At 37.9% G+C, this 19,878-nt stretch overlaps 1 protein-coding gene across 4 annotated transcripts in view; it reads right to left on the bottom strand.

The window, feature by feature from the left end:
- RAPGEF6 (Rap guanine nucleotide exchange factor 6) overlaps positions 1-14,727 on the bottom strand; it is a 152,130-nt gene extending 137,403 nt beyond the window's left edge. For 3 of the 4 annotated variants that reach the window (XM_015598099.2, XM_015598100.2, XM_006923166.3), the window contains exon 1: positions 14,427-14,495. In XM_015598099.2, coding sequence (XP_015453585.1) covers positions 14,427-14,495 — 69 coding nt within the window. Of the gene's footprint in view, positions 1-14,426 lie in introns of all 4 variants that reach the window. The other variant, XM_015598101.2, reaches the window with a different exon arrangement.
- Positions 14,728-19,878: the final 5,151 nt, after the last annotated feature.

The raw sequence follows: 19,878 nt of genomic DNA, 5'->3' as shown, positions 1-19,878 counted from the left end.
AAGCCATGAATGAACTCTTCTTTGGAGAATATCTCTCAGCTTATGAGTTTGGTAGAAGCTGAAAACACCAGATTTTCATCTTTCCAACCTTCCAGAAAACTAGGGCTTGGGCAAATAATCCAAGAGATACCAATAAGGCATACCCATTCCAGACTTTGAATCTAGTGATCCTGAGAAGCAAGAACTGCACAGAATCCAATTCGGCAGCTAGTGGTAGCAGCAGGGTCTCTCAACATATGCACAGTGTATAGTACAAGTGGTCAGCAGTGCAAGCTGTGGTGGTCACTACGCTCAGTGCCAGCAGCAGTAGTATCTTTACAAATCTGTGTCACAGTTGCCTACCCCAAGTCTACTTCTGTAGTATTCTCATCAATTCTGTAGCTACCCAATATTCTTTTCATAAGTTCTTTTTTAAAAACTGGCCAGAATTGGGTTCTGTTGCATCTAAGTAACAACCCTGAGAGACACTTAGACAAGGCACCCTCAGCATCATTTGGGAACTTGGTAAAAATACAAATTATCAGGCCCCGCCTCAGACCTAGTGAATCAGAACCTCTGGGAATAGGGCCCAGCAGTCTCTAGTGTATAGGTTCTGATGCACGCTAAAGTTTGAGAACAACCAGTTTACAGGTAGGATCTATGTGACTCTTATTTGGCTGATAACCCATTAATAAGGAAGAGAAACAAGCACTGAGATGTCTAGTAAATCCTGGTCCCTTCAGTGCATCTGGTTTGAAGATCAAAAGATGCTAAGCATTCACAAAATTACAGAAAAGAACCTCCCAGAACAAAGGAAGGTTTTAGTAGTAAGCTGATTCTCTCATATGGTGTGGGTGGTTATAGCATTTTGTTTACATGGGACAGCAAGTAGCTGCTAGCTGTGTAATGCTAGGTTTAGAAAGGGGTTTCCTATGGTTCCTGTACCATTATTTATCTCTGAAACAGGCTTGAGGTACTGCATTATTTATTTGGCTCTTGGTATGTCCAAGACTAATAAAAACAATTATAGAAAGACAAAACAAACAAACAAAAATCCCCTGACAGAGGCATACTGGAAGTCTTACAGATATTTCCCGGTAGTAAAAAATTTAAATGCTAGATTTGAGGAAGTGTTAAGTACTTACACAGTGTGCACTTAAAGGTGCTCTCCTGAGCCTAAAAGAGGGAAGTCATGAAGAAGATGGAAAAACCAGGAAATTGTGATATTCCAACTCAGTAACACCTGAATCAGCCACTGGTTCTGCAACTACAAATACTGCAGAAATTATCCAGAGGTATTAGAAGAACAAATACTAGTTCAAGATTATGGAATAAAATAATGGGTTTCACTTGGGCAAAAAAAGGTGAGTAAGTGGTGATGACTCAGTACTTCCTAAAACAGATCAGCCTTACCCCTCTCAGCCAGTTATGAGTGAAGGTCAGCAAACTGAAGTGGATGGGACCACTGCCATCCTACAGCTATCTTCTTATATCCTTCAGAAAGTCCATACCTAATGCATTCGTTGTATGTCTATTCTATGAATTTTTAATTTAAATGTTAAATGAAACATTAAATTCGTATTCGCAGCTCTGTATGTATGAGAAATTAATGGTCCTTTTAAGTATATACTTCTAATTAAGCAAACTGGGATTTTTATCTCCTTCCTTGATGTTATGCCAAGCGGCGTGCCGCTCTCAGAATAACTCCCTCAATTTGGCTGCCATTCTACACATGCTTGGAAAACCAACCAAAACTTGGAAAACTCAAATTGAGATGCTTTAGAGCAACTCTTCATTTTGCTGTTTCTTAAAGTTTAAAACTAGTGAATTTCTTATCGATATGCTTAATTCATCACATAAAATTTTCAATACAACATTATCTAAAACACTCATTAACCAAGATATTTTGCTCATTAGCTTTTAAAACTGGAAAACAATGAATTTAACAATGAAAAATCTCTCAGGATGAGTCCTAAGGTCAGTACAGACTTAATCCCAAGATATTCTGCAGTGATAGTTCTATAATGAAAACTTATTCTGAAGAATTTTTTCAAATCATTGTTAGGACAAATGCAGCCTAACAATGTGGTTAAAAACTTGAATTCTGGAGAAAGCTCTGAGTTCAAATTCTGCCTCTATCAGTTACTAAACATATAACATTCAATAATTTGCTTAACGTTTATTATCTGTACAATAGAAACAATAAACTATTTTGGTTTGAACAGAAAATAATGCTTAAGTATGTAGCACAAGGACTATCACACAGTAAACAGTTAACAAATGTTAGTATCATTTCTTATAAAATTACAAATCAAAGATTAAATTACATTCAGCAGACTATTACAGCTTTTTAAAATATTTTGAACAACATTGCCAAGTCAACAAGACCATATATTAAACACAGAATTCTGCGGGCTATTAAAGCTATTTTAAAGATTTTCAAAAGTATCTCCAACTTCTCAAGACCATATATTAAATGTAGAATTCCATTCCCTTGGTTTTTTCACCAATGGAGGTGTAAACATATTCTACAAATGGCAATATAGAGCTAAAAAATACCACACCTGAAGCCCAGATCCTGATTTCTCAATACCATTTCCTACTAAAAGGAACTTAGATAAATGGCTGATTTCAGTACTATGGCAAGGAAAGTACAAGCCTGGAACATCTTTTTGTGCTAGAAAGTAAGGTATTAAACACTAATGGGGTAATGTCAAAAGGACATATGAGCACAGGGCTCTCACTGGCTAAATTTGGGGTAATCTAACAATCAAACAGAATGACAATATTAAAAATACAAAAATAAAAATACAAAAATAATCCTTGAATCATAGTGATCTTTTTTAAAAAAAGGAGAGGTGAGAAAAGTTTTCTATATAGAATACCAACTAATAAATGTAGAATGAATATACAGTTAGAATATTATCACTTTGTAACAGCAAAGCAATAGTTAATTAAGGCAAGGATTATCAATGAATGCTAAAACCACTAGGTGGAACATTGTTGGAAAACAAGATATTCACATACTACTCTAAAGTATCACCTTAAGGATCACTTACAACTTACAGCACTATACCTTTAACAGAGACAGAGGTGATCAAACTTAGCACCTCCAATAATGGAAAGAATTGATACTATGTGTCTTCTGATGGGACAACATAGGAAGTACAGAGCATCACCCTTGTAGTGTCTCAAGAAGATGATTTAACCCGAATCTAATCATGAGCAACCAGATGAGTCCAAATAATGATACATTCGAGAAGCCAATCTGTCAAACTCTTCAAAAAGCCATGGTGATGAAAAAAAAAAAGAAGGTAGACTGTTCTAGATTAAAGAAGACTAAAGAGACATGACAATCAAACGTAATGTACCTTGACTAGATCCTAGATTGAAAAGTAAAACTACTATAAGACATCTTGGAGATTATAGTGAGGGGAGAAGTGTCATCAGGTCTACAACTTACTTTCAAGTGATTTAGCAAAATAAATACTAGAGAGGAGATAAGGCAAAATTCTTCCAATGTTTCTGTAGTTTAAAATTTTTTTTAATAGAGGGTGGGAAACACATATTTCCTGCTTTTTCCATGTGGTAACAGACATTTCTTGCTTTACTTAAATTTCAAGTCTTCATTTAATGATCTGCCTTCTTTTTTTTCCTTATCTTTTCCCATGTATCCCCAATCATCACAATGTGTTGATCTTTGCCCAGGATGCACTGCTCAACCCCAATGTTCTCTGGAAAAGCTTACCTCCTTACATCACTACACTGGAATCTCATCTTATTTTGCTGTATATTTGCTTTTACATTTGCCAGAGTAAATGTGAACTTTTTATTTGTGGATTAAAATACACTGCCTAATCAAATTATTTGAAATTAAATTTTATTAATAAAAACTCTACCATTAAAAAAATTATACTGAAATTTTAATTTTTAGAGATAAAATTTCCAAATGACATGCTTAAATGTTAGAACTCATCACGAATGATAAAGCATTAAAAGATTGAGCATCCAATTACTTATAATTTCAAAGAAAAATATCAAGTTCACCTTCTGATCCCACTACATATTATGAAGTCACTCAAGATTTGCTAATTCCAAATTACACATTCACTCTTCAATCCTTCTCTCTTCATTTTCTCTATAGCATTCGACTGTTGACACATTCATCATTCATTCACTACTCCCTACACAAACTTTTTCCTCCCATCCCTTCTGTAATGTTTCTCTCTGGGTTTTCATCTTAATGAAAAACAGTTAGCAATGGTTACAAGGACAGAATGTGAAACCAGAACGCCTATGTCTGAATCCTGACTCCACTGTTTCTTAACTGTGTGACCTTAGACAAGTTAATTTCACTGTGATTCTGTTTCCCTGTACAAACTTAATTCATTTTAGTGCCTTTCACTTTATTGTACCTCAAAGATTTTTTTTTTTTTTTTTTAAACAAATTGAAGGAAAGACCCTCCACCAGCAAGAAGTTATGACTCGCTTTACTGTGATACTCACTTTATTGTAGCGGTCTGAAATTGAACCCAGAAGATCTCCAAGGCCTGTACGTATGTAAAATGTGGATGATATCTTCTTACAGAGTTTTGGAAGGATTAAATGTGGTGCATAAGGTTTTATAACAGTGACAGGCATCCAATAAGCACTGTAAGTCTTAGCCATTACTGCCTTTCTGCACCAGCTGCTCCCAAATCTCCTTTACAGTCTTCGCTGATTCCTTTAAATGTTCATAAAGTTTACGTTCCCAGAGCTGTGACATCTACCCTTTCTTCACTGGAGACCATCATCAGTAATAGCCCCCATATCCATACCTTTTACTACCATACTGTCCCTTCTTCACCTAACTCTTACATATTCCAAACTGTACTTGTCAGGATTGTCTTTTTCTAAAACAACTTGAATGACATCTACCTACCTTCTCCTACTCTCTGCTCATCTCCCCCAAAAGCCTTCCCACAAACTCCTGAGCACCTGAGATTTACAACTATCACAGTCCCTAACCACGTTGTATGTTGTGTATTGCCTATCTCCTCCCCTAAAGAAAGAACTTTAATCTTTTATCCCTGGCACTTAGAAACAGTGTTTAAAAATATTTACTACACACATATTGATTCGGCAGTCTTCCTTAAAAAAATATATGTATTCAACTCTGCCTCAGAGAGTTATTTACAGAGTTCATAAATAATCCAAACTCCACTTGGCACTTGATACTCCTAAACTCTTCTAAAAAATCTACTGTGACGAAGTCTTCTCATATTAGTTGAATGCTTTTAAGAAGCCCAATTAGAACAGGCTGCCATTCTCTGAAACTTATAAGTTGTAAACAGAATGGTGCTAAGAAATCATGTATCAAGCACACCTGTTCTCACTCTACATAAAACTTGAGGATTATAAACTTCCATTAAATTGACATTGCACCTTAAAGAATTTCATACAGCACAGGCAAGATTAAACAAGAAGCATTTATTTAGGAAAATGTTAGGCATTCATATAGATGTCAGTATGGAAAACAGAAGTTCAAAGCTTAAAATATAATCTAAAGTTCACCGTTCTGATGAAGAGAAGGCAGTGTTGAGCTACTGTACTGAAGAAGTCACTGATAAATCATGTAACCTGCAGCAAGACACTTTACGTCTTTGTAGTTTAGTTCCTTCATCTGTCTGTAACTCACTTCACTAGCTCCTGACCCCACCAGCTGAAGTATTTCTAGGAGTGCTACATATATGTTCACAAATACAATCTAGGCAGTGCTGCTACTTCCATTATGCACTAAATGTGCTCTCCAACGAGCCCCGCTCATCTCTGCCATATGCCAAACCCTGAAGCCTTCCGACTGCCAAAGTTTTGGTTTATAGCATAGCAGTGAAGAATGTCTAGTAGTGGAGAAACATCAAATAGGGGCTGCTTATGCCTCCACAACCTCAAGTTCATAATAAAGTGGCTCATTCAGTTTTTATTTACAGCCAGACCTCAGTTTACACAGGTTGGTCCAAGGTAAAACCAAGTGATAACCACGATGTTATAGAATTCACAATCACTCCTTCCCTCGCAAAGAACAAGGCTTTGCGACACAGTGAAGTTCAGCATACCTGGCTGCTCCTCCCCTTTGCAGAATTCTCAGTGAAGCTTCTCATCTCTTAGAAACAAAATCTTATGGTGTCGAAACTCCTGGATGGCCACAGTTTGTTTCAAGTTGGGAAATCTCAAAGACATGTAAAATAAGGTGACTAGAGAAGATGTGGTCTAATAAAGGCCCCATCCAGATCTAACATTCCCTCTCCATCTACTTGAGTTTACAAATAAAGGTCAAAGGGCCCCAGAAGCATAAATAAGTTTTTTTCACTCTCCAAGGAACCCTCTGAATGTGCATCTGCTGTAGAAAAGAACAACTGAATCTTTCTTCTGCCACCCTCAGAGATGTGCACAGTGACTCACTCAAAAATGTCTCTCAGTACAATGGTGCTCTTTGGACACTGCTTTAAAAACTTCTACAAGTGTACATTTAAAGACCGTTATTCTAAATTCTGACACAGATTAACGAATAATTATAAGAACACCAAATTTTACATCCTTTCAGTCTTAGCTCCTTCTTTAACTTTTGGTAACAAAAGTAAGCTCCTTCAAAATTTTTTTCTGATTGTAAATAGGCAATTATATTAATATCTAGCTGAGTATGAAAATTTTCGTCCAGCAAGCTTTAAGTCATCTGGTTAAAAACATGAAAAGTCAAAACTGGCATTCATCTCTATTTCTCTGAGACGTTTCTGGCAAATGTATTTTAAAGCCATATAAAAAAGGAGTTTCTGTTTCAAGGTATGAGTAAGTTTCCTCTATCTGTATTGCCTCTGAAGAATTGCTAGGTAAAACACATAGTTTATGGTAACTGTACTTTATTCATATTTTAATAAGAGAATATTAATAGCAAAATTGGCCACTATGCCAAACTTGACCACTCTTATCCCAGAACTTCAAATATTAGATCAATAGAAATCACTACTAGAGTAAGTAGTAAGGGAACAGTATTTTACACATTCCCGTTCTTTTTAAGTCATTTACTCTACAAATATTTGGATACCTACTATGTACCAAGTACTGCATGATGGGAACTGGGAGATAAGGACAGTCACTGTCCTCAAGGGGCTCACAGTACAGCCAGAGAGACAAACATGCAAGTAATCGTAACAGTAATCACTATGGTGCAGGAAGGTAAAAGTATCTTGAGAACACAGAGGAGTGGAAATGTTAGGAAGAAAGGATGCACAATTATACAGATGAGCACTGGGGATGAGATTTCAGTGAGGAATACGAATTTGTCAAGCCAGAGGATGGCATTTCAGTTAGAGGAAATAGCAAACTCATATGTAATGGATACCACTTGAGTGTTCATTGTGACAGGCGCTTTGCTAAATGCTTTACTTAGATTATCTCATTTAGTCCACACAACAATACCTAAAAGATATGCAGTCTCAGAGAAGTTAGGTAACTTGCCTAGGGTCACTCAAATTTAAAGTAGGCTTGTTCGAATGAAAATTCCACAGCTGTAAACACTGTACCATACTTTCCCATCCTATGTAGAGCATAAAGACAGGACAATATGACACCATGGACAATGTTTCTCACCTCTGTCTATATATATATATCAGAGTTACTTAAGGAACTTTCTATAAATACCAAGACTTAACATTACAGCCTAGAAGGTTCTACTTCAAGAAATGAAGGGTGGGCCTGGTCACAAAAAAAAAATTCTGTAGGTTGAGAAATATATATAGCCTAGGTTGAGAAGTACCATGTTAAGATAGTTAGAGTTAAAATGAATATGTTTGCAGGTGGGAGGTGATGAGGCTAGGATACTCGGGAGAAGATCCTGGAGGACTTTTTATCCTTCCCCTTCCCATTAGAGACCAATGCACAAACAGCACGCCTGCTGCCTTCATTTTCGGGGGGAGGGTCTTATTCTTTCTTCAATCCACTGTAACCAGGTCCTTTATTAATCAGTCTACTGAACTCATTCTGATGGAATTAATCCAAAGAATTTATCAGTCCTCACTTTTCTTGAATTCTCTATAGTGTCTGACGTTAGTGATTATAGAGTTTCTGTTCTCCTACCTCCATAATAAATTCTTTTCATTCTCTTTTGCAGTGTTTCCATCCCCCATCCCTTTAATGTTTTGTCCTTACATTCTCACTCTGCTTTTCACCCTGGGTATTCCTACCAATTCCATGGCTTCACCCATAACCCATATGCAGTATACTCTCAGACCAACTCAGACACATGGCCTTGTGTAATCTGAAGCTCCAGATGCTTACTGAACATCTCTGTGTCCCCTGTAGGGAGCCTCAAACATTTTTCAAAACTGAATTGTCTTCCCATCCTAGTTCTGCTCCTTAATAATGTACTCTTACACAATTACCCAAAGCAGAAATCTAGAAATCATCTAAACTTCTGCATAACTCTTGCACCCAGGCCAAATCTGATCCCTCTTGCACCCAGGCCAAGTCTGATCCTAACAAGCAAAAGACAGGAAGGTTTTGCAAGACTTGTCCCAATGCTGTTGCAGAGGCCTGAAAGGAACATAAGGACAGGTTGTATCTTGGCCTGAAAAGTAAGTAGCCTTTGAGGCTGAGAGGCAGTTATCCTTAGAGTAGGCTTCGGCAGAATGAGGTAGACAACCCAAAAAGGCAAACAAAACGGAGATCAGGATATAAAGGATAAGCAGATGAAGATCAAGGAGAGCCCCAAGAGAGAAGGTTCAAAGTCCAGTCCACAGGTAAAATGTGAAACCAAGGTAGCTCATAGTCCTCTTGGTTGCTGGAAAACCTGTATGATTCCACTCGAAGTTCAAAAGCAGGCAGAGCAAATTTATGGTGAAAGATGCCAAAACACTGGTCTCTTTTTGGAAATGGTATTGATTAGAAGGGGTAAAGGGGGAGTTTCTGGAGTAGTGATAACATGTATATTATGATTTGGGTGGTAGCTAAATATATTTGTAAAACTTAACCTGGCTATATACTTAAGGTAAGTGGACTTCACTGTATTTACAGTCAATTTCAAAGTTGAAAAAGAAAAGTCTGGTGTGAAGCAGATACTTCAATTATTAGTCTCTCATTATCCCATAAGCTGCTGCGTTATCTTAGGCCTGAATAACTGCATTTGTTTCCTGAAACCAGGACCATATCTCCTGGTTTCTCGTTATTCTGATATAATCAATGGTTTTACTTTTCACACAGAAAAGTATCCCAGTTTGGACAAAATATGTGTTCGTCCTACCTTCCTGCCTCTTGTGTAGCCCATACATCTTCAACAATGCCCACAGAATAATCTTTGTAAAACTGATCTTATCTCTAGGCTTTAAACCTTCCAGTAGTTCTTCTTTATTATAACAATGAATCCAAATCTCTGAAATGATCCAACCCTCCTAGTATATCCAGCTCTAACACTAACATCTAACACCATGTACTGCCTTCACCACCCCCAACACCCCATACACTAGCCAGTGTTTTGCAACCTTTTTAAATTATCGCACTCCTTCCAAAGAGCATTTTTAGACATTTTTTCCTAATTGCTGCCTCACACCCAATTAAATACTAAGAAATAAATTTTCCCAAGTAAGGGTGAGTTTTAGAGTGTGACAAATCACATAGTAATATCTAAAATCTTTTTCACTTCCGCTAAAAAACAATGTTTGTCACTTTGGGAATGACATCACCCTCACTGGGAATGCATGCTCTCGACTGAGATAGGTGTCTCATCCCACAAATGTACCTGGCTTGCCACTATTCATGCCTTTGCTCCTTTTGCGCTCTGCATGGAATGACCTCCCTTCTGGATATCATCCAGACAGCTATTCACAATATTTAAGAATCAATTTAATGCTCTCCAAGAAGCCTTTCCTCACCTGCTGTCTCAAAGTGCCCTGTACATACATTTGTCATTTAACATTTTACTAATGTTTTCATGTCTGTCTCTTAAGTCACCGAATAGAGACTATGTCCGATTTCCTTCTACAACCTTGGCTTTTAGTAATGTGTCTGATAAATCATTTGTTAAATGAATGGATAAATTAATGTTACCATCTGGGTGAAGTAAATGTACATTTCAGTTTACCTGAGACAGTCTCTTTTTAACCTGTTATTTACCATAAATATTAACAGTACCTCTTTCATTCTCAAAATGATTTATATAACTTATATTACTTACCTATCTAGGCAGTGGGAAATAATTCTGAGCAAGAGTAGAACATGATCAGATCCGAGTATTAAGATCACTCTAGCAGTAATATGACAAATAAAATGACTCAAGAAAAAAACTCAGGAGTAAAACAGTAAGAGAGATTTAACTAGGGTAGCAGAGCTGTAGAGGAAGAGGCAGAGAGAGATTCAGGACATAAAATCAACAAAGTTTAGCAGCCATTTGGATATAGAGAAAAAGATAGCGGGTAAATCAAGAGTGAAAACAAATTTCTGGATTGAGCAACTGGGGCAGTCACCAACAGAAAATTGAGGAGGAGGAATGATGACAGCTTCAATTTAGGACTGGTGATTGAAGAACCTGGAGGATAATTTAGTGCTTAGATACATGGATCTGAAGCATGTGAAAAGGGGTAAAATGGACTACACAGTCCTAACTGTCAGCCTATAAAAATTAACTGAAGTTGCCAACTCAATCTACCTAGATATACAAAATCAGCAGTTCTAATGAAGAAAAGTGTTACCTTTTTGACATGAGTACTTTACAAAATTATTTCAAAATTTTGTTTTGTTCAACATATTTACTGATCATTTAATATGTGCAAAGCATGATATTAAGCACTTAGAGAAATAAACCATAAGAGAGCAATAAGGAACTCAGAGGCCAAAAAGTAAATAAAAAAAAAGACAGAAAGGTTACAGAGAAAGAATGGTGTTGGATACAGACTGAACTGACAAACAGCCAAATCCAAGGTCTCGATTTTGACTGTGCATCTTTAATTTTGGTGTAAGGACTCAAAATGAATACCTTAACAGTTTTTGTTGTTTTAGAGCACTAAGTTTCCCACAGAGTCTCAAAGTCTAAAATTTTCCATTAAAAAAATCTTTGCAAAGTGGAAAAGGAAATCAGAGAACTAGCTCAGGAAAGCCAATGTTGTGGAAGCTGGATCTACAAAGTAGAAGAAATGGCCAGAAAAATAAAAACTGTGTTAGAACACAGTACTAAATCGCATACTTTACAACATGTTTCTACGCTGTGTCTGGATCACCAGGATTATGCTTGAGTTGACAATTTCATGTAAGGACAACAGACAGTTCAAAATAAAGGAACCATTAATTTTGTCCCAAAAACAGAAGAGTTCTTTATTCATTAATTATATGATACAAACATCTAATTATAAAATTATAAGACACTGGTTCTTATCTATTTGTATATTTTTTCATATTTCTTTGTATTCAGTAGGTATTCAAGGAAAAATAAGCTGAATGAACTGTATCTCCTATTGTACACTTTATCTCTTGGCTTCCAAACCACCACGTCTCTCTTGGATTTTCTTCTACTGCACTGTTTGTTGCCACTCATACTCTGCTGGTTTCTGCTCTTTTCCTCTGACTTTGTAGTGATCAAATGCCCCAAGGAACTGTCTTCGGTCCTCTTCTATTCTCTATGTACACTCACTACCTTGGTAATTTCATCTAGTCTCATGACTTTAAATAATATCTATAAACTAATGACTATAAAATTTATATCACCAAACCTTCTTTCTAGAAATATAAACTTGTAAAAGCAACTCCTTACTCAACATTTCTAATAGACATCTCAAACATAACATGTTCAAAACTGAATTTCTGATTCCCGACCCCCTCCCCAAACTTATTCCTCCTGCGGCTTTCTCCATCTATCTGATAGCAGCAGCTCACGCTCTCTTTGATGGTAATTCAGGCCAAATACCTTCAAACCATGCTCGATTCCTCTCTTTCCTTCAAAGCATATATCTAACCCATTAGCAAGTTATGTTGGCTAAACCTTCAAAATATTTCCATAATTGATTACTTCTCACCACCTACATTACTATTACTTTAATCTGAGTTATGATCATCTCTTCCCTGCTTTAATGTAACAGCCTCTAAATTGACATTTCTGCTTCTTTCTACCCTTGCTCCCATGCAGTCTATTCTCAATGCAGCAAGCAGCCAGAGGATTCTTTAAAACCTACGATAGTATCATTCCTCTGCTTCAAACCTTTTGGCAGTCTCCTTTCATTCAAAATAAAAGTCAAAGAATTTACAATGGTTTAAAAAGTCTTACATGATATATACCCCATCCTGTACCACCACTGCCGCTTCTCTGACTTCATCTCTTACTACTCTCACCCTTGTTCACTCTTCTAGTCAGTCACTCAGAGCCCCTTGCTATTCCTTGAATGAACCAGACATGCTCTCACTTTAGGGCCTTTGCAGTGACTACTCTCTCTACTTGGAAAGCTCTTTCCCCATATATTCCCCTGGCTAATTAAATCACCTGCATCAAGTCTTTAATCAAAAGTCATCTCTACCAGCACACCACTGACCATCTTATTTAAATTGCAACTCAGCCTTTGTCCCTTGCTTCCAATCCCTTTATCCTACTTTTTTTTATTAGCAATTATCAGCTAACATATTACATAACTTACTTGTTTATTATATTTACCTGCCTTCTCCCCTCCCCCTTTTATTAGAATGTAAGCACTACAGCAGGCCTGTTTTGTTCAGGTGTATCCTAGTGCACAGAATAGTGCCTTAAACTGATAAGCTTTCGATAAATAATTGTGGAATATATTTATGTTAGGCCCTGAAGAGTCCACTAAAAGAATAAGGAGTTTTTGAAAACAGAAATGAACTTAGGAGAATTTCATCAAATTATTTACCGCATATAAATTATCACTAGGATACAGATTACTACTTCTTTATTAATACTTTTCTACCCCAAATTCTACACTCATTCAAAAGCACTGCCAATGAATTAAGTAGTTAACATGCTCTGCTGCTAGATGTCAGGGACTTAGTCTGGGTACTATGGGCAGTCATTTAGCAGTCCTTTAAACAATGCTGCTGTTCCAGTAAAACCAGATAAAGTACTTAAAGGCACACACACTTGGCAACATAAGTTTGTGAACAGTTTAGAAATTCTTGTAAGCCTCAAAAATAGGTAATTTCAAACTAGGTAATGCTGCTATTAAAGAGAAGTAGGATTTTCTCATTAAAATGTGAATTTATCAAAGTAATATTTAAAAGTTAAACTAACCTTATACATTGCAAGGCTTGTATGCTTTCTAATGATATAAAAACCATGGCAGATTCACCTGTTCAAGGTGAACGCTTTCAATTAGCTCACAATTACCTTAAGAATTATCACAGAAAATTAAAACACATGGGATTATAAATACAGGTCTCAAAAAAGGATTTAGGAAACTGGCAGTACTTGCCTTGTTTCTTTGCAAAGATCAGGATTTCCAACAACAAAGTGTGACCTATCAAAGGTACAACTGTGGCTTGAATAATGTCATGTCACAAAAGGTCAGCCCTAAGTTACTGAGACCTACCATGAAAAACACTATAAATCTGAAAATTCGAAAAGTGATTCCAAAAGAATTAACCAAAGCTTTTCATTTTCATTTATTGCAACTTATACGCAAAAAAACAATCCAACAATCCATTCACACTGTGTTTAGTTGTTGCTTTCTGGTTTAGGAAACATACATTTAACAATATAAACGTCTCCAAATCAAGAAAAATCTTCCCCAAACATCTAAGCACTCTATAGGGTTATGCAAGGTTAACAGGTTTTAGCTATGTGCCTGAAAACTAGCCCTCAGGTCAAATGAAAATCATTTAAGCTGATGCCATATCTGCTAACCCAAAACAGCAAGTTTTGGATCCCAATATAAATACTGTAAAATTTCCCAGCGACAGTCTGAAAAAGTACCTCTAGAACTGATCTTTCAATATGCATCATCCTCCATCAGAATTCATCATCTGACTAGATGCAAAGTTTAAAACTGACTTTGAAAACTTTTTTTTAGGCACTTGTGCAGTATTTCGAGGACCTTTAAAGAGAAGTTATTTCTTAATAACATGCTGTTACACTTCACTTACAATTTCTACCTCGTTTTTCAGTCTTCCTACCCCCAGGTAAACTCACTCAGAGACCCACACTTTGCCCTGAGAAAATGATTTAGTAAATGGTCCTTTCTTATCGAAAACACCAGGAAGTCACCGGCAAGGACGGGTGTGCGGGGAAGGCGGCATCACAAGCAGGAAAGGCAGTCCGTCACCCGCCCGCGAGAAGGGCCCGGGTCGGGGAACGCAGAGAACAGATATCCTGACAGCAGGTGCGAGGCTCTGACAAGAGGGCAGTCGCCGCAGGTTTCGGACGGACAGGGGTGTGCAGTCCGTTAAGGAGCGGGAAGCGCGCCGGAGTCGGCCGGCCTTACCTCGGGGGTCCGCTCGGGCGGCTTCTTCTTCAGCGCTTGCCTAGCGCCAGGGTCCACGGGTGAGTTCATGGCCGCGGCCCCGGCCCCTGTGCTCCCTAGCCTACCCTTAGCAGCACATGCGACAGCCCATTCACCCTAGGTAGGGGGTCTACAAACCCCTCTCCCAAGTAGAACTCCAAACTGCCGCGGGGAGCCGGCTCGAGCAAACAAGCCTTCGCAACGCCCGCCCAGGGCCTCAGCCCACGCGCGACTGGCCAGAGATAAGACAGCGCGGGGGAGAAGGGAGGGCGAATGCGCATGCGCAGCAGCGCGAGCACGCAAACGAACGCCCAAGGGCGTGACTCCGCGGTGACGTAACATTGGGGCGGTACAGTTAGGCCTCTTCCACTCCTTCTTGGTGAGATTTAAAGATATGTCGCGAGACCTCACCTAAATCCCTCACGGGATCCACCTCGGAGATGAGGTTTCCGCCGCTCCAGCTTCCGGTGGGGCGGCCGGAAATGCGCTTGAGGAACTGACTGAAAATGGCACGTTGAGGCAGAGCCTTGGGGAAGGCGTTCTAGTTGGAGTTGTGTACCAAACTCCGGAAGCCCGGGGCGTGGCCAGGCCCAGGCCCGACCTCCCGCTCAGCAACTCCAACGCCCCTCCCTTGGAGGACGGGCGGAAGTCGGGAAACAAGGAAGTTCATACACCCTCTTGTCTACGTTTCTTCTAATAAAACGAATCCCTTGTGGAAGAGTCCCACCGAGAAATACTTGCCCTGTCCAAGATGGACATCCTTGAGATCAGGGCAGAGAAATCAAAGCTCCACAGCCTGGAAGGGTTGGGCAGCTGCGGTGTCTGTGGCCAGCTCAGTTACCTCCGCGAAGCCAGCCTACACTCCGTTCACATAACCGAGGCCCAGAGCAGCCCTCCCTCCGTCAACCCCTTCCTCAAGCAGCAGGGCTTAGGGTTGCTTGGACTCGAGAGTGACTGCTTTTTGACTACATTTTGCATACTAGTCCCAATAGTCCCAATAGCTCTAATAAAGCCAATTTCTATTTATTTACTAGTCCACTGATAAGAAAAAGACCACTCTTCGGGCAGCCAGACACTTGCAAAAGGCTTTCCATGGTAATATCATTTACAGAATTCCAGAATGCCTACTACAAGAGCCCTTTTCACTCCTATCTCATTTGTGCACCGCAGCTGTGATTTACGATTATGACGTTATTTACAGTAATTTTTAAATGAGATAAAGTTATTTTAGAGTAACAAGGGAAAGAAGAGTTCAGGCTACAACATTTACCGTTTCTGGGACCTCGTAATGGCTGATGTAAGGGTTTTGTTTTCCGTTCGACGTTGAGCTTGCTCAAACGAAGTTTACAACATAGTATTAGCACATTTCTTATCTGAGTATCGGACAAAAATCTTATCAGGGAAGTTGTGGCTCAGCTATTCTGGAAAGGCAGTGGAGAGATCACGAGGGAGGAATTGCAATGCCCCATTTTCATCATTTTTTAAATGTATGAACATACCCCCTCAAAGGTCTACCCAAGATCACAAAAGTTATTCCTTCCATTCTTCTTCCGCTCCGCCACCCTTTCTCTCATTGTGTTAATTCCTAAGGCAGATACAATGCTGGCACCTCTATCCTAGGGAAAGTGGAAAGGGAGGCTTTCTTTAAGTGATCCATTCTTTAAGGATCAATTACCAGAGCCATATCGATATTTTGAAAGAGGAAAAAAGCAAGCATGATGACCATGAGCTTGAACTTCAGGGGCAAATACCTGAATTTGTGTCTTTAGTAGCTCATTTCTAGTTAAATGACTTGAAGTTATTTATTTAATATCTCCGAACTTCAATTTCTTTATCTGTAAACTGGAAATCATAAAGGAACTATTACTTTGGCATTCTTGTTAGATTACTTGAGATAATCCATGTGAAGCACTCAAGATGTTGCCTACACAATCCAAGAACTCTTCATTATTTCTATTACTTTACCTCTGGGAAGTGACTTCTCTGAAAGCAGAGATTCAAGTTTGAAGAAGTGGAAAGGCGGTGTGTGTGTGTGTGTGTGTGTGTGTGTGTGTGTGTGTTAATGCCTTTTTTTCATGAATAACTATTCAGAAACATTCACGTATTCATGAATATGTGGAGCAACAGGAACTTACAAACTGTCAGTTAAGTGTAAATTGTGAAACCACTTTGGGAAAAAAAAAAAAGTAGTAAAGCTAAAACTAACGTACCCTATGACAGCAAGTCCACTCCTTGACTTAATTCTAAGAAATACCCATATATACCAGAAGAGATGAACAAAAATGGTCAATGTTCATATTAGCCAAAAACTGGAAATAACCCAAATGTCCATCAATAGGATGTGTAAATTATGGTATTTTCAATCAGTGGAACACCAGCTACATAGCACATGGATGATTCTTCAACATAATATTGAGGGAAAAAAAGCAAAACAAAATGGAGTATAAGTACACATACGAAGTTCAAACACAAAATTAAAGTATATCACTTAGGGATGCATACAGAGGTAAAATTATAAAGGAGAAAGCAAGGAAATGATGCTCAAGAAACACAAGATGATAGTTACAAAATCGAGAAGAGATTTATGATCAGGATAGAGCACATGGAGGAGGGGGCTTCTGGGTTGCTAAAAATAATTTATTCCTTGACCTAAGTGATGGTTACATTAGTGTATATTTATTCACTTTTTTGTATATAATATTTCACAAGATGAATTAAGTACATAAAAATAACTTAATTAGGCTTTTTCATAAGACAGCAACAGTAAAAACAATATATTAATATCCACAGTAAATATACATATCTAAATTTAAGCACATTTTCAAAATCTATCTTGTCCTTTACCATTTCATATTATGCTCTAGTATGCTGAAAAAAAATGAGGAGACAGTGAAAGCTCTAACAGCTATTTTCAGAGGAAAGGGAACCTCCAAGATAGGGTTCACCAGCATTAACTTGTATCTGGAAGGAAAATATAATGGTTCTGAATGCAAATAATTAAATTCTAGCAAAAACATGGTTTAATCTTTTTTAAAAAAAATGGCTTAACTCCTTATTTTTCATATTTTCTGCCTATTTCCTCCACCAGTGGGAAATAAACTCCATGAGAACATAAAGGAGCTTGTTTTTTACTAGCGTATCCCTCACACCCAGACCTGTGCCTAGCACATAACAAGTGCTCACACAATATTTGCTGAACAAAAGGAACTAAGGACTAAGTAATTAAGAGGGAATTTTACTGTTAGAAAGATAGGCATTTGATTTTTCTCCGATGGCAAAGAAAGATGTCTGGCTAAGCAACTATTGTCTTATGCAAAACTGAACGCTCACAATCACACAGCCATTCTTCCAGAATAACAGCAAAACAACAAAAACATGCAGGTAAAGAGCACTGGTTTTAAGAGCACCAGTAATAAAGTAAGGAGTTGAGATGTGGACTATTTTGGGAGATTGAGTTACTACTAGTGGAAAAATAAGAGCACCTGCTGGTCCAAATCCAGGTCAGTTACTATCGATGAATCAATCTCTGAGGGTGGGGGTCTAGGAATTATTTTTCAAAAGCTAACTGGGTACTTCTAATATGCAATCAGGTATGAAAACTACTTTAAAGTAACTCAGGTTCTGGATTCATCTGACCCATTTTAATTCCAGTCCCTGTACCATAGGGAAGGATATTGACTTGTGAGTGCTGGACCAAATGTGTGATACAAATGACATCACAAGTTTTTTGAGGAAGTAACAGTATCTTCCTTATATTTACACAACATTTCAACAACATTGTTCCTCTTGAAACAATTTAGGTAACACTGCCTTTATCAATAATCTTAATTTGAGCAGTGAGGTGAATATAAACACATGCTTTTGGAGTGTCCTTGTTAAAATAGTCAAATGGAAAGGAAGGAAGCTCAAGCCTCTTCAACTTAATACTCTCCTTAGAGTAAATACAGGTTTCTCTACAGGAGGTCTAATCAGACAAGCCTTAACCCAGGCATGAGCTAATCTGCAATCTGATGAAAACCAAAAGCCTTATCAAAGTTCTCCTCACAAATAACGGGTGGGAATTTCATATATTCTTTAAAAATCTCTTTTGGACTGCTTATATTTTATTTTCTTTAGGGAAATTTCAAATCTTAAATCTAGAGCAAACATGGCTACCTCCACAGTCTGCACTACAAAGCAAAGATAGGAAGCACTATGTTCTCCAACCTCTCCTTTTTCTATCTGCCTAAGTCTTTCCCATTCAGTTATAATTCTTAAGCCCCCATTGTACTTTCAACTAGGGTTTGTTCCCACTTGGATTCCACCCCTACCTTCCACAATGGCAAAGATACATGAAGAAATCTAGGATACTTTTACATCTGTCACCACATACTAGTTGGAAACCATTCTGGCCTGAGAGACCCAGATAGTAAAGACTTTTACTTCAGATTAAATTTTCTGTATCTCAGTTTCTCATCAGCAAAATCATTCCTCTATGCTTCTCAGAAATTTTGCAAGGACTCTCTAAATTTATAAGAGAACAACACATATAAACATAGGTACCAATTATAAACCTCTAAAATATCTGATGGATGCTTCCCAAATACTTGATACTTTCTCTCTGCTTTAAAACAGTGCACATATTCTCTTTGGTCAAATATAAGAGCGACACATGTAAAATGATATGAAAATAGATCCTACAAAAAGCCCCTGGTCTAGTCCTGCCTCCTGGCATAACTCTGCCCAAATCAACCTAGCCTGAGTAAAGCAGCTTCCAACAGCCTACCCAGGGCTGAATCGCTGCTGCAGAGCAGGCACTAAGAAAAGATGGAAGAGCTGGTTTCCCCACAATGTAGATGAAAAGGACAGATTTGCTCAGTCACATGCAAATCAGTGAACAAACCAGGATTAGAATTCAAACCAACTGGCCAATTTTTTAATTATAAAGTCAATAGTAATAATTTGTATTGTGTACAATGTTCATAACAGGTTTAGAGGGCTCTTTTTTAGTTTTTAAATAATTGATTTTCAGTTCGTATAAAAGCATTTAAAGAAATTTTCAATTTCTCATCATAAAGATTAAGTCAAATGTAAGAATATACCAGTATTTTATTGTTACATTTTCATTCATAAGAATATATGTTAAATTCTCCCCACAATAAGTGGAGGCTATAGAGAAAAGGCTAGTAACAGTAGCAGCCAAAAATTAATGAGCACTTGGGGTGTTCCATGCATTAAGATAAATTCTTGACATTCATTACTTCACTTGATTCTCACAACAGACTCTTAAAGTAGATTCTACTAAATTATCAATACAGACATTTAGGATTAGAAAAGGACATTATAAACCAGGTAACATGCCTAGAAATGTCAAATTTGGGAAAAGAATCCAGGTGAGCTTACATCAGAGTCCATGCTACAGGTACCTTATTAACACATGAAAGAAAGACCGACA

This window comes from Pteropus alecto, unplaced genomic scaffold (genome assembly GCF_000325575.1).
Source record: "Pteropus alecto unplaced genomic scaffold, ASM32557v1 scaffold78, whole genome shotgun sequence".
Classification (NCBI taxonomy): domain Eukaryota; kingdom Metazoa; phylum Chordata; class Mammalia; order Chiroptera; family Pteropodidae; genus Pteropus; species Pteropus alecto.
This window is presented reverse-complemented; position numbering and strand designations above follow the sequence as displayed.